This window comes from Lynx rufus, unplaced genomic scaffold (genome assembly GCF_022079265.1).
Source record: "Lynx rufus isolate CCGP_SWC_20201006 ecotype Redwood Valley unplaced genomic scaffold, mLynRuf1.p SCAF_2, whole genome shotgun sequence".
In the NCBI taxonomy this organism is placed as follows: domain Eukaryota; kingdom Metazoa; phylum Chordata; class Mammalia; order Carnivora; family Felidae; genus Lynx; species Lynx rufus.
The window spans coordinates 36,244,846-36,258,435 of NW_025814834.1; the positions used below are offsets into that span (position 1 = coordinate 36,244,846).

The 13,590-nt window shown below is 43.3% G+C and overlaps 1 protein-coding gene across 1 annotated transcript in view; it reads left to right on the plus strand.

Moving 5' to 3' along the window:
- The first annotated feature begins 1,599 nt into the window (after nucleotides 1-1,599).
- Nucleotides 1,600-13,590, plus strand: part of SATB2 (SATB homeobox 2) — a 188,014-nt gene continuing 176,023 nt past the window's right edge. The window contains exons 1-2 of the mRNA XM_047085608.1: nucleotides 1,600-1,625; nucleotides 5,976-6,203. Of these exons, the coding sequence (XP_046941564.1) occupies nucleotides 6,035-6,203 (169 nt within the window). The 5' untranslated portion in view covers nucleotides 1,600-1,625; nucleotides 5,976-6,034. The remainder of the gene's footprint in view (nucleotides 1,626-5,975; nucleotides 6,204-13,590) is intronic.

Sequence of the window (13,590 nt, forward strand, 5' to 3'; positions counted from 1 at the left end):
TGGATGCTGGGCCCTCAGAGGTCTGGGTAGTCCGGCCGAGAGCCGGTGTCCCATGCCGGGCAGCCGGCACCCTCTGCCCGGGCAGTCGGGCCTAGGCCGTCCTGAACGGTCATTGGGGAAGGAAGGTTGGCCAGAGTCAAGAGCTAGCGCAGTAGAAACCTCGGTGTGGAGAGAGAGAGAAATCAAGAAATGTCAGTAAAAGTGCAGGCCATAAAAGGAGAAGAAAGGCCTGACAAGAGATAGAGAGAAAAGGGGAGAACATGGAAATTAGAAAAAACATGCATATTTAAGCCCAGCGCATAAAGATCCGTTGATTTTTAAAATAACAAATCTCTGTGTGATTATGAAAGACAGGCGACCTTTGACTAAATGACATATGAAAAAATTGGGGGTGGGGGAGGAGAGGGGAAGACGTGGTAGTAGATTCCTGACAAAAAACGTCAGTGAGAAGCAAGTTGAGGGATAAAAATGTCCCCCAACGTGAACTTTATGGTTTGAGCACTGGAGCAAACTATCTGTGCACAAATGCGTTTTGGATAAAATTATTTTTAAAAAAAGTAATGAAAACCAATTCTTTTGAGTGTGATTTTGTTTAAAAAATGTTTGGAAGTAAACTACTTGAGGAATATAAAACGAAACCAAACAAAACTTTTGAATCATAATTTATTTAGTTTTAAAAAGTGGAAAATTTTAGCAAAAGATAAAAACGTTATTTAAAATTTCTTATTGTAAAAATTAAACATGCTGAAAATAATTGCTTACTTCAGTCGAAATTAGGTCAATACAAAAATCGTGCAGTAAAAAGCTTATGTAATTTGAAACAGAAAAGGCCTTTATTAGGGACAAAACTCAAGGGGAAAAAAAACCCCCGCACACGGGGCATGTATCACAAAACTTCCTAGAATTCTCTTTTTTTTAATTGAAAGAAATTTGTAAAATGTGTTACTAAATATAAATCTACAAATATTCAAAATACATTTCTAGTAATAACCCATAGTTTTTGGTATTTTCCTTTATGTTAAATGCACCTTTATATGTGTTGAGTTCTTTTGCCCAAAATGATAGCTTTGTTCATTATCAAAAACGGACAAGAAGAAACTCCACTAATGAGAAAATCAATTAATTTAAGAAGGGTGCAGAATCTGAAAACAAACTAGCCACAATGTACATTTAATTGTACTTAATTGTATACTTTATTTAAATCACCCTTCTCAGGGGTTTAATAATTTAGAATCAATAGTTCCTTTCAAAACATAATAAAATATTTACGCTTTATAAAATATTAACCCATTAACAATACCGCTGTGTTGTTTATGAGTGTGACTGAAGTCTCCTACTCATGCTGTTGACATAAGCATGTGAGGTTAGCGAAGTGATCCTTCGCAAAATGTAAATGAAGATCTTCAGACAGTGGTGTTTATAAAATAGCTCATTAATGACTTAAGATTGAATCGCTCCAACCATTCGCATCATCAGATATAATAATAGTGACGAATCAGACAGGAAAGATCCTGGCTAAACCATTTGCATTTTTTTTTTCCAGAAGTACTGAAGTCCTAATATCACCATTTCTTCTAAGTTCCTGGACACTGATCCGGAGGAGGATTCTGCAGTTCAACACCAAGGTAAGGAAAGAAACAGCATTATTATCGTTGTTAAGATATTTGTAAGAATTGCGTCTTTCCCCATTTTGAAAATGGGCTCAAACTCTGACAGTGGTAGTTGTTTTTTGCAAAACCCCCTTCCCATTCCGACGTGAAACTACAGATTAAAACAAAAAAGTTTGTTGATCAAACTTACAGTTTGTTTCTTTGCAGCCAAAAACCTTTTAGCTACCACGAGTTGGTTTACTCGAGCCACTTTGTTCTCACAGACTTCGAATTGTGCATTTTCTCTAACCCGTTCGCTCAGGGAAGTGGGGGAGATGGGATTTGGGGAATAAAAAGCAGGGAAAAGAAAATGCTCCCTAAAACTCCCAGGGTGGCTCCCCGAAGATTTACTATCAAGCCTCACTTCCTTTCTCGGCTGGGCTCCGACAGCCTCCCGGGTCGCCTAGGACTCCTTTGGAACTTGGTGGGCGGCGCCTGGGTGCGGGATTCTCCGGGATCTGGGCGTTGAGACAGAGGCCGGGGCAGGTTTAGTTTCTGGGACCCTTTCTCTTCCAGAGGCTCCCCCGCCTCCCAGGCCTCTGCTTTTGAGGGAATGGCTGCGCGCACGCCGCCCACCGGGTAGGTGCGGCGAGTGGACGGCGGCCTACCTCCGGGCACACTAGGCTGACGCGGCTTCCCCCTGTCTGTGCACCAGCCCAAGATTTCCAGAATTACCACCCGAGCGCGTTTCCCAAAAACGAATTTAGTTTGGCCCTCTGGCGCCGCCGTACAGCCAACACTTCTTAAGGGGGACTGGCGGCTCAGGCAGCGCGATGGTTGGGAGTCCTCCGGGTCCGGGGGTTTAGGTAGGAGACACAAGGTGTGCGGTAGGGATTGGCGGTGCCGCCAGCAGAGGGGCTTCACTGGCCTCAAGGCGGGCGGGGACGCGTCCTCATTTTCCCGCCACAGGTCCGGACTGCGAGTGTAAGCCGGCGCCCGAGGCGGCTTGCGGGGGCCGCGGCCCCTGCCCACGTGCTTTTCTTTAAGGAGGTCCCGCGCCCAAGCGGGACCTCAGGGACAAAAGCGCGGACGGAGCTCGGCCTGCTCGGCTAGTGCTCGCGCCACCTTAAATGAACACCGCGGCTGGAGTCGGGCTGCGGGCGGCTGCGGCCGCGGGAGTCGGCAAAAGTTTGTGGCTCAGTTACACCTTCGCGGGACCTGCTGTGGACGCCCCCGCGCGGCCTCCCCCGGGACGAGGAGACCGGGTCCTCACCGCACACTCTGCCCGCGCTCGAAGCCTAGTGCCTGAGCCGCCTGGGGTCCCAGGAGTCCCAGACCCGCAGCCGGAGGACAGGCAGCCCCACCGCCCTCACTGCCTCCGCGTCACGGCCTCCAGGCGGCCCGGGCTGAGCTCCTCGAGATGTCGCCGGCGCTGCGAGCGCTCCAGGGACGTCATCCAGGGATGCCCCCCGCCCTGCGCCCCCCACGCAGCCCCCTCTCCTGTCCCACCCGCAGCCCGGCGGGCAGTGCTGGTACTCCTGCCACTCAGGACACCCGGGCTATTGTTCTGGACCCACAGCCGCGTCGGCTCTGAGAGAGAAGCGGCCTTCCCCGCGCGTGCGGCGGCGCGGCGGGCCCGGACGGCCGGCTCTGCGCGAAGGGGGAGCTCACAGGCATCGGGAAAAGTTGCTCGGAGGGGCGGAGGCGGTGGGTGGTGGGCGGAGGCGGTGGGTGGGGGAGGCGATAGCCCTCCTATCTCCAAAGTCGAAAGTACTCCGCGCAGTTAGCCGAACCGGGAGCCGAGGCAGCCGTGGTTGCCTACTGCGCGTCGGTCTGCGCCTCCGCCGGGAAACGAGGCAACCAGCGCCTGCCGTGTCGCCGCCGCCTCCGCGCCGGGACGAGTGCGCCTCGGGGCTGGGCGAGGCGGCCGCGCCCTGGACCCGCCACAAGGAGGAGGACCAGACCCGAGCCCCAGCGCCCGCCTGCACCCGGGCGCACCCACCGGCCTCGGCCACCGCCTCGCGCGGCACTCGGTTCTCTGCCATCGGTCCTCTGCCGCCCGACGCGCGCGGTCCTCGCCCCACCTCTCTGCCACCGCCGACTCTCCCCTTCCTTCTCTACCCTCCTCCCTGCCTCCCACCCGCCCCTCGCCAGTCCCTTCTGCCTCCTCCGCAGCCCCGCCGCTGTTTGGGTCGCCGGGCTCACAGCGATTGATTGATTGATGTTTAATTTCCTGCCAGGCGGGGCCCCCCTCCCCCCGCAACCTCCCCAGCCCTCCTCCCCGCCCCCCACTCTCCTCCTTCATTGCGGTGGACCAGTCTGGCTTGGGTTTAGATCTTTCCCCCCCAACCTCCATCCCGAAATAACCCAGAGACTTCCCCTACCCCCACCCCAAATTATTATTTTGAAGGCGCTAGATTTGGGGACGGAAAGGGGGAGGGGGAGAAATCGGAAACCGAGGACAACCCAAAAGGACTCACTTTGCCTGATGACTCAACGCAACTAATAATCATCTCCCTCTCAGTGTATCTCTCTCTGCGGCTTGTCAGTGAGTCCGGCTCCGGCTGCTGGCGGCGGCGGCCGAGAGGGGAGAGGCTGGAGGTGACAGCTTGGGCAGCCGCCGCGTTTCCTCCCGCGCGCGGTCCCGGGTCCCTGCGCCTTCTTGGCTCTGGGTGACACCGGCCCTAAGGCTCCGGCCGCGCCTCCTCGCGAACTAGCAGACCTGCGAAGCGGCAGCACCGGCCCGCCTCCGCCTCCTCCCAGTCCTCAGCCCTTTCTCTCCAGAACGGGTCTCCTTCCCGAAGGTGTGAAAAGGCTTTTTCAGCCTCCTTCCCTCTTTTCCCCTCCTCCGCCGTCTCCTCCCCCGCTCGCTCGGGTGCCCCTTTGGAGGAACCCTCCTTTCCCTCTCCTCCTCCTCCCCCTACCCCCCTCCCCCCCCCAATCATCATCATCATAACAACCATCTCTGCACTAGAAGACACCCTGACCCAGGACCTTAAACGTTAGGACCTGGGAAAGAGGAAAAGGGGAAGGAGTAAAGAGGAAAGAAGACTAGGAGAACACGGCAAGGCGACGCACCAGAAACTTTCCACCCTGGATTCTCTACTTTTGCTCCATGGACAGAGCCTCAGCCAGCCAAGTTACAGACAGACCGTGAGCAGTAAGTACGCCGGGCGAGGACTCCCACTCCAAGCTCGGGAGTTCGGGGAAAGCCCCGGGTCCGGCTAAGTTCCCTCCCGGCAGCGCTCGCCCTCTCGGACAGCGTAGCAGAGGGAGTAGGGCAGCCCTTCCGCTCTGTCTCTGCATCTTTCGCGTCTCTCCTCTCACCTCCCCTCTGCCACCCCCACCATGTCTCCTTGACACGCGGCTTCTCCCACGGCGAGACCGCCCGCGAGGATTCCTAGCGCACTTTGTTGTGCAGGGTTCCTGCTTCTCAGGGATGTCAGTGACAATGTGAGTGCAGTTTCATCAGGTGTTTCCTCCTCTTCTGCCGCCCCCCCCCTCCAAATCCAGGGGTGCCGAGATCTGCGGGTTCCTTGAGGAGCGCGCTGCCAGCCAAGAGACCCAGAGGAAAACTTTTTGGAGAAAATTTTAAATTGGGGTTGATGAAGGTTGCTTCTTAACTTAATAATTTAGATGCTTTTTGCTTTTGTGTTTTATGCTGAAGAGCTTTTTAAAAAATCACTTAGGATCGGAAGAAGATAAGAACATTCCAAAATAATGATTGTAGCCCCCTTCATTGTGATGAAGGTTATTCTGGAGAGTATTCTGGTGAATACCTCCAAATGTTTTGGGATGCTTATTAATGTGGAATGAGGGTTGGTTTTGTGCAAAGTGTGTTTGTGTCTCAAGACTTGCTCGGTAAAGATAAAAAGCAGGGATTCAAGGAGTCCTTAAGGCAGGCCTTTGGCTCCTAACCCGCCATTCACGGCACATTCATCATGTGGTTAATTCGGTTTCTTACGGACTTGTGTACATCCCCTATCCCTTCCTCGAGTGGGTGAGATGCCTTTTTATGAAGTTCACTTCTTCTGCAACCCTGACCCCCGCACGGCGAGGCTGTCTCATCTGAGAACGGCGTATGCCAACCCTGTCCCAATGAATGGGCCACTTCTGGGCGCCCCTGGGCGCTGGCCTGGTAACCGTCACCGAGGGCTAACTTCTGGAGAGCAACTGGGCAGTGTCGCAGCACCTCGAGCTTCCTTTGGCCGCCCAGTGGAAGGTGGGGACCCGCTTCCCGGCTCGGGCCCCTCGGGCAGCGTGGGAGGAAGTTTGTGTGGCTTGGTGCAGCGCTCTGCCACTGGCCTGAACGTCTATCACGTGTGTGAGCGGTTTTCCCTCTTTTTTTTTCCCTCCCCCTTCCCTCCCCCCCCGCCCCCTCCCTAGGTCCCTGCGCGTTTTATTGCGACCTGCCGGTGGGAACTTTGTCTCCGAGTCGGAGCAGCATGGAGCGGCGGAGCGAGAGCCCGTGTCTGCGGGACAGCCCCGACCGGCGGAGCGGCAGCCCCGACGTCAAGGGGCCTCCCCCGGTGAAGGTGGCCCGGCTGGAGCAGAACGGCAGCCCCATGGGAGCCCGCGGGAGGCCCAACGGCGCCGTGGCCAAGGCCGTGGGAGGTAACAGCCCGGAGCGGGGAGGCGCGCGCAGCCCCGCGGCCCGGCGATAATGGCCCGGGTGTCAGGGTTCAGGTTGATTAGGCGCTGTCGCGGTGTAGGATTACAGGAAGTGAATTCCAGGTTGCCAAATAATGCCCCCGTCGCCTCTCATCTGCAACTGGTAGCTTCATGTAGAGTTAAAACAAGAAAGTGGTTTACCCAGAGGGTGGCATTTTTTGGGCACTTTGCCACTGTGTGCTGAGGTGTTGGCAGGTTTATGTCACAGCCAGCTAACTGTTTCTAGATTTTCCTAGAGAGCTTTTTAGTGATTTAACTCTTTTGCTTTGCCTCAGAGTATCTGTTGTAGAGATGAAGTTGAGGTGCGATCGCTTTTGTGGACTAGTCTTTAATGCCCAGGAGCAGGAGTGCTGGTGTTACTTTGTAGTTAGGACAGTCCTTCGAGATAAATTAGTAACAACTGGGAATATTTCCTGCCACAGTTCAAGTGGGAAATAAAGAAGCATCATGAAATCTGCCAGGCCCTTAGAAGCTTTAAGGTCACCATTTTCTAAACAGTTTAAAGTCCTACGCGTTTGTAAGTTTGTTATGAATTACGGCAGAACAGGTAAAAAATAGCAAAGTAGTCCTAATGGCTACATGCTGTTTACCTTTCCAAGCATTTAATATTATTTAAAGAAAACTTTTTGGAGATTTTACTACTTAAACAACCACTTTCCTTTAATGTGGTCAGGAAAAATAATTTTATAAAGCGATATGTAAGAAAGTTAAATATTATTAAAATATGTTGAGGCTTATGTGCTGTTTGCTTAGTTGTTTTGGCATACAAAATGCACAGTTCAATATGGCATGCAGTTTTTTTGTGTTTGACATAAATCACTAGTTTAAATCTTTTTTGCTTCTAGAGGTTTCCCCCCTAATATTTTCAGCAGTAGCTTACTTAACATAATTCTTTATATGAGCACACCTGAAATGATACAAAACCATGGCAAAACTTAGTGATAAACTCCAACCCCATGTTCTAAATAGCCATAGTCTGTATTTCAAAGTAAAGACTTAAGTCTAAACGTCCATACCTTTTAAAGAGTTAAAAGACATTTTATAAAATAACACGTTTCTATTTTTACTTAGTTTGCTATTATTATTTCTTCACCGTAGACATTCAGAATGGTTTGCCTTAGTTCCTTATATTATTCATCTCACTTGAGAAGCACCCATTCTCACAATTTTTAAAGCTTTAAAAAATGATTTGGCCATACATTGTGGCTTATGCGCCTTTTATTTTTAGGGGCTTAAAGATACACTTCGATGAAGCAAAAGAAAACTTGATAGTTCTGTGACCCACTTTTTAAAATTTGTGTTTATTGTGTTATCTTGAGACTGGAACAATAACTTCAGACTTTTTGTGACATATTTTAGTATATGCATATGAGAAAGAAAAATATATAGTAAATATGGTAAAACCAAGTGTAAGATGATACAAGTGCTGATACTATTTGATTGAAAAACTTGGAAATCATTGGAGGAGGAGATGTGTTCTCAAAGTGGCCTTATGCATAAAGAAAAAACTTGGACATAGACTTTTGGTTTCTTTCTGAAGACCTGCTAAAATTCACTGAATTGAAAGAAGTCTCTAAACATTTTAGAACGTAATTGTTAACAATTGTGATTCCTTAAAAAAAAAGTGTTTTCTTTATTCCTACATCATATTGAACTGTGAGAGAAACTCCCTAATTTTGTTGACCAGGAATACCTAAATTTAGTGTGACATAGTGGTAGCGTTTCTTATTTTCTGAGACTATAATTCACATTTGACCACTTATTATAAATCTGGTATAAAGTGAAATTAAGTCTTCAAGAGGAATAATAGGTTTGTTTCAACAAGCTGCTTTCGTCACTTTTACTGAGCTTTAATGTAGTAATATCAAAGGCCTTATTAGTTGCTTTCCAAAGTGAAAATAGAGATGGTATTAGCTTGTCTCAGTAAGTACTGTGTTTAATACTTAATAGTGAAGTGGTTAAAAGAGTTTACATATGGTGGGTTTTAAAAAAATTTATAGAGAAAGATTGTATTCTGTATAGCATAGTAGATTATTTAGAAAGATTTTAATTTAGAAACCTTTAAAATATAAAGACATAAAATTTTGACAGTGTAAAGTTTTTTATTGAATGTTAATTTTTTTGGAGGGGTTTAAGTTTATGTGGTTTCCTAATGTATGTTGAGCTGGTAACAATTTCATTTCTTTGTAACTTTTAATCATGTATATAGATGGGAGAAAAGCAAAGCCTTTAAAAAAATTTAAAATTTTTAAAAATGTTTAAAATACATTTCTAGTTAGAAGTTCTTTGTCATTGAAAGACTTTTTTTTTTTGAACAGGTTAAGTATAAAATAGATTATATTTCTATCACCCTACCTTCTTTTGTTTAAATTTTCTTTATGAAGCAATATAATAAACATAGACAACTACAAAATATTTATAGCTCTATATCATTTATTACCATTTTCAGATATATTGCAGTCTTGTCAATGTTATGGAGATGGCTTAAAAATAGGGCTCAAAATTTGATAGGACACATTTGTTAATCTTTAGTGATTCTCTTTCTTAAAAGCTTTCCCCCTAAAAATGGGGAGATCATTAAGTTAATTGGTTGCCCAATAATATGGCAGTTTATCTTCCTGCTTTTGATAAACAGTGAGGTGAATAAATGTTTCTGAATGCCTTAGTTGTAATAGTAAATTCTGTTGCCCTTATTCTACGGTTTTAGAGAGTTTGGTATGTTTTTTGGTGAGAATGTGTTTGTTAAAAAAAATTATTTTAGTGTCTGGATTTGACTAGTTGAGGTGGCAGATACACTATCACAGTCCTCAAGGTTGCGTTTTAATAGGGGACTTAAAAGTTAGTGTGCTGTTTACAATGTGGTTAGCTTTAGAAGACTATTAGAACATAGATCAGTTTTGCTTTGTCTTTCCAACACCTTCTAGGATGTGTTTGTTCTTATCTAAGTTATGTTTTAAAGCATGTATGTAATAAAATAAGTGCTCAGATGTGTATGACACTCAGCTTTTATAGAAAGTCCCTAGGCAAAAAAAAAAAAAAAAAAAAAAAAAAGGCTAATATCTCTTTAAAAAACATAGGAAGGCTGGGAGAGAGTTTAGAGCAAGCAAGAGCACAGTGGTGTTGACAGCTTTATATCCCTGCTGGGTAACATTCACTTACTAGAATTGGCGTCCCCTCTCAGCTAGTAATTCACTCCATAAGGATTTTGAAAAAGGATGATTAATGGTGGGGAAATTTATATTTGTGAAATTGTTGATTAAAACTTACAGATCTATTTGAAGATTTAGAAAAAGAAAAGATTATTAAGGGTGACGAAAATAAGAATCAGATGATCCTTTTCGCCACCATTAACATAAGTACCTAAAAGGTTCTGCTGTGTGTAATGCTTCAGCCACGAAACCTACAGCATAAAATGAAAGTGATGCCAATCAAGTTTGCAGAGGAAGCGAAGCTCTCTGCTTTCCTCCTGGACTGCTGAAAGGCGCTGGCCAGTTGTGCTTTAATAGCAATAAATTATTGTGCTTCATTCATTGTTAACACAAGCATTTTCATTTTTAAATGTTTGGCTTAAAGAAAAACTTTCAGACAGCTTTATTTAAACTGAATGAACAGCGCTTGAGTATACCAGATGGTGTATTTGCTGATAGGAGGCATTAAACATCAGAAATCTTTTTGATATTTTTCATTTTCCTATGAATTTTGATCATTTTTTTTTGGTGTTAAATGTTCTAGGCTTTTGGGGGGAAAATGTTTGAACACCGTGAATATCTTTTAGAGATAGTTGCTGTTTTTTGAAAAAATTTCCTTTTTTTTTTCCTGAAAAATAATTTGTTTTTAAAATCATGATTTAATCTTGTTGAGGAATTGCCTGTTAAAGTTGTCTTATAACTAGTTGACCCAAAGTAGGCCTATCCTTCTTGCTAATAGGCAGCCCTTTGAAGAACATAACTGTCTTGTTACAAGGGGAAAAAAATCATTATGCAATACACACTGATGTATTCAAATAGGGAAGCAAATGTGATCACGATTGTTGGGCAGGGCCTCATTTAGAGCTGAACATTGTCTACAACAACAGTTAGTTTAATTGTCTACATGTGGAACATTTCCTTTTAGATTAAAAGAAATGCAGTTCAGGTCAGGTGCAGTCACCATATTAGCAGTGTAGGCAGACATTTTACTCTTTGAAGGGAGTACAGCTATGAAAGAGTATAGATATTGATGTATTGAAATGTATAAAATACTTGGAAATTTAGACACATATTGTCAACCTGGGTAAAATGACGAAAACCCATTAAATTCATTTTAGCCAAGGATGAACACCATTTTGCTTGTAGGGAGGCCTCATGTTATTACTTCCAAAGAGAAAAGATTGTATTTCCCTTTTACATTCTACTTTTTTTTTTTTTTTTTAAGGGTTTGAGATCTTTTAAATAGAATGAACTTAGGTTTTGGGGTCATCCAACAATCTAGCATGTCCTCTGTAGTTTTGCTGAGGTAGAAAAATAGCCCTTTTCTAAAGTGTTTTTAGTCCTTGGCCTGTTATTAAAATAAAGATATACTTGGTTAAAAAAATATATGCAATGGAACATACACATTAAACAGAACATAGGGTATCCGCCCCTCAAAGTCCTGAGCATAATTTGATGTTTCAAGTAATTTTGGAAGCCTTGTGTTCCATCAGCAGAAACCCACTGACCATTATATATTCAAGATCATCTGCAATGAAATGTGTGTGTGTATGTGTGTGTGTGTGTTGGAACTACATAGATGTCCCTTAAGACATTTGTTTTTTAACCCCTGTAGAAATAAGCAATATAATCTTTTCCCAGGGGGTTGTGACTAGTAGAATCAGTCTGTACGTCTTAGATATCTTGTATATATATATTATATTTATGTATATATAAAAAGACTTATCATTTATTAGAGGTCTAGGAATATGAATTTGAATTATTTTAAGAATATGGAAATCAGTTTTAGTCCAGGAAAGGCAGGGTAATTATTTGGTATATCTGGCAAAATATATCTCATAAGCAGTCAAGTGTAGTGGTTCTACTTTGATAATTTAAAACCTTTGGTTTTCTTTTTTTGAAAAGAGACTTCAGTGTAGAGACTTTACATGCATTTGTAAAAAAGACATTAACAGGGCTAGATGAGTTCTAAACTCTATTTTTTAGGTCATTTTAGAGAGTTTAGGTTTCTGTTGCTAAAAAGGAACCTATTCTTCACCATTAACAAAGTTTCTTGTAACTAATAATCTCACATTAGGTAAATAAAATACGTTCATAATTTGTTTTTGTTTTTTTTTCAGGAATCTAAACTTTATCCCACATAGCATGTAAATTAATAAAAATCCTCTATCTTTTATTTAATAAGTAGGGTTTTTTTTTTTTTTTTAAACCTATGTAACTAATGTGTGGTAACATAGTGGTTTTTGCTGTCTTCCTTATAAGAGTGCTGAGATACAATGGCATTTTGGAACATATTTAAAGATGGAGCATTTGACAAAAGTTGTATGTGTAACAGTTTGTCAGTGAGAAGTGACAAGTGGGGAATGACAAATGAAATGTTGGCATCATCACTCTTTATTTTGATAAAAATGTCTCAATTTGCAGTGATATAATACTGTTTCATATTATTTCATGAGTTGTGTGAGATGCATAAGGGGAATTTAGATTTTGTGAACGGAAAATTAGCAGCCCAAACTCTCTTTTCAGAAGCTTTGGCAGCACGTTCCCCACCCCACCCCCTACTCCCCAAGAGTAAGAACAGCAGTGAAATATTGGATCTAACCCATACATTTTAACTCATTATTTTTTAAGAAAGAAAGAAAGAAAGAAAGAAAGAAAGAAAGAAAGAAAGAAAGAGAAAGGAAAAAGAGAAAGAAACAAGTGAAAATGGTTTCAAGTAGAAGACCTTTATGCGTAGCTCAACAAATGAAGAGAGTTAGCCTTTTTTGCTTCCATTCTTTTCTTTATAGTGATTTTAAAATGAGTGATTTCCCTCTGCTGACTTTGATTATGTGGGGCCTTTCTCACTTCCAATCACCACTGCTCTCTAGCATTAATTTAGGGTGCCAGTAAAGAGAGTTGTGAATTCCTTTTATTTTAAAGTGCAATAGAGGTTTGAGAATGTCTATGTGTTAAAAATGGATTTTTATATACAAAGGATTCATCATCCTACTACTTACGGGCAACGCGATAGATATTTCAAAGTCCAAGTAGACGGCCCTGAGAGGAATTGAGGTATGAGTTAAAACAAAAGCCAGTTGAGTACTTACAGACTTCCAAAAAGGCACAGACGGAGCCCCTATAGCGTGTTATTTTCCATTTTCTGAAGTCACATTGGTTCCCGTATTGTCAGTGATCAGCCAAACATTTATTTTCTTCTTTTGCATGAAACAAGCCTCACAAGCACTTCATGCTACACAGTGTTTATGTAAAAATGTTCCATGGTGGAGTTTTCAAAAGCATGGAACTGTATCTCTGTAATTTTGTTGTTGTTGTTTTCAATTAGCAGAATTGTTTTGCTGTTTAATAGCAAGTGATTTTAAAAATTGTGGCAAAATCAGTATAATTAAGTGAAAGCCTGCATCAGAAATTGTCTTCCACCACTTCTGTCTTTCTCTTCTCACCTACAAAGTTTTACTTCTTCCAGATTTTTTTTTTTAAAAACTAGGTAAAAACGACCTAATATGGAGTAAATTGCCTTAGACATATAATTATGGCAGTGGGGTTTATGGGATGTATTTTTTCCATTTTCACTGATGTGTGTACCTTTAAAACTTAAAAAATAAACTAGTGAATATTTTAGTTACTAGTTTGGCAAATGCTTAAGATGAAGAAAAAAAACATTAATAGAAATTTCAAGAATTTGAACCTTGCAATGAAGTTATCAGCAAATTAGGGCAGTCATATCGTACGAAGAATGTTCTTTATTTGTGGTTATGACACATTAGGATAGTAAAACTCTAAGGGAAGTAGATTTCAATTTTAGTTGCTCACGGTATAAGGCAAATTTGGATCTGCCCTTCACTAGTTGTCTTATCATTGGAATGGAGTTCTGTCTTAGCACAGTGGGTTATTAAATGATAGCATTTGACATAACAACAAAGATTAGAAAGTTCAGAGGAAACACTGCAAGCTTATCAAAAAGTATGCATTTCACACCAGACTGTTTGGTGCCCACTTATGGTTACACAGTTATTGAAATGTGCCCAGCAGCTCAGAGACTTTATGTGTTGAAGACTTGCACAGATATGAAAAAAAAAAATTAATAAGACTCTGGTTAGAGCAAGTGTTTCCAAAGCACTAAGATTTAACAGAGGTGATTT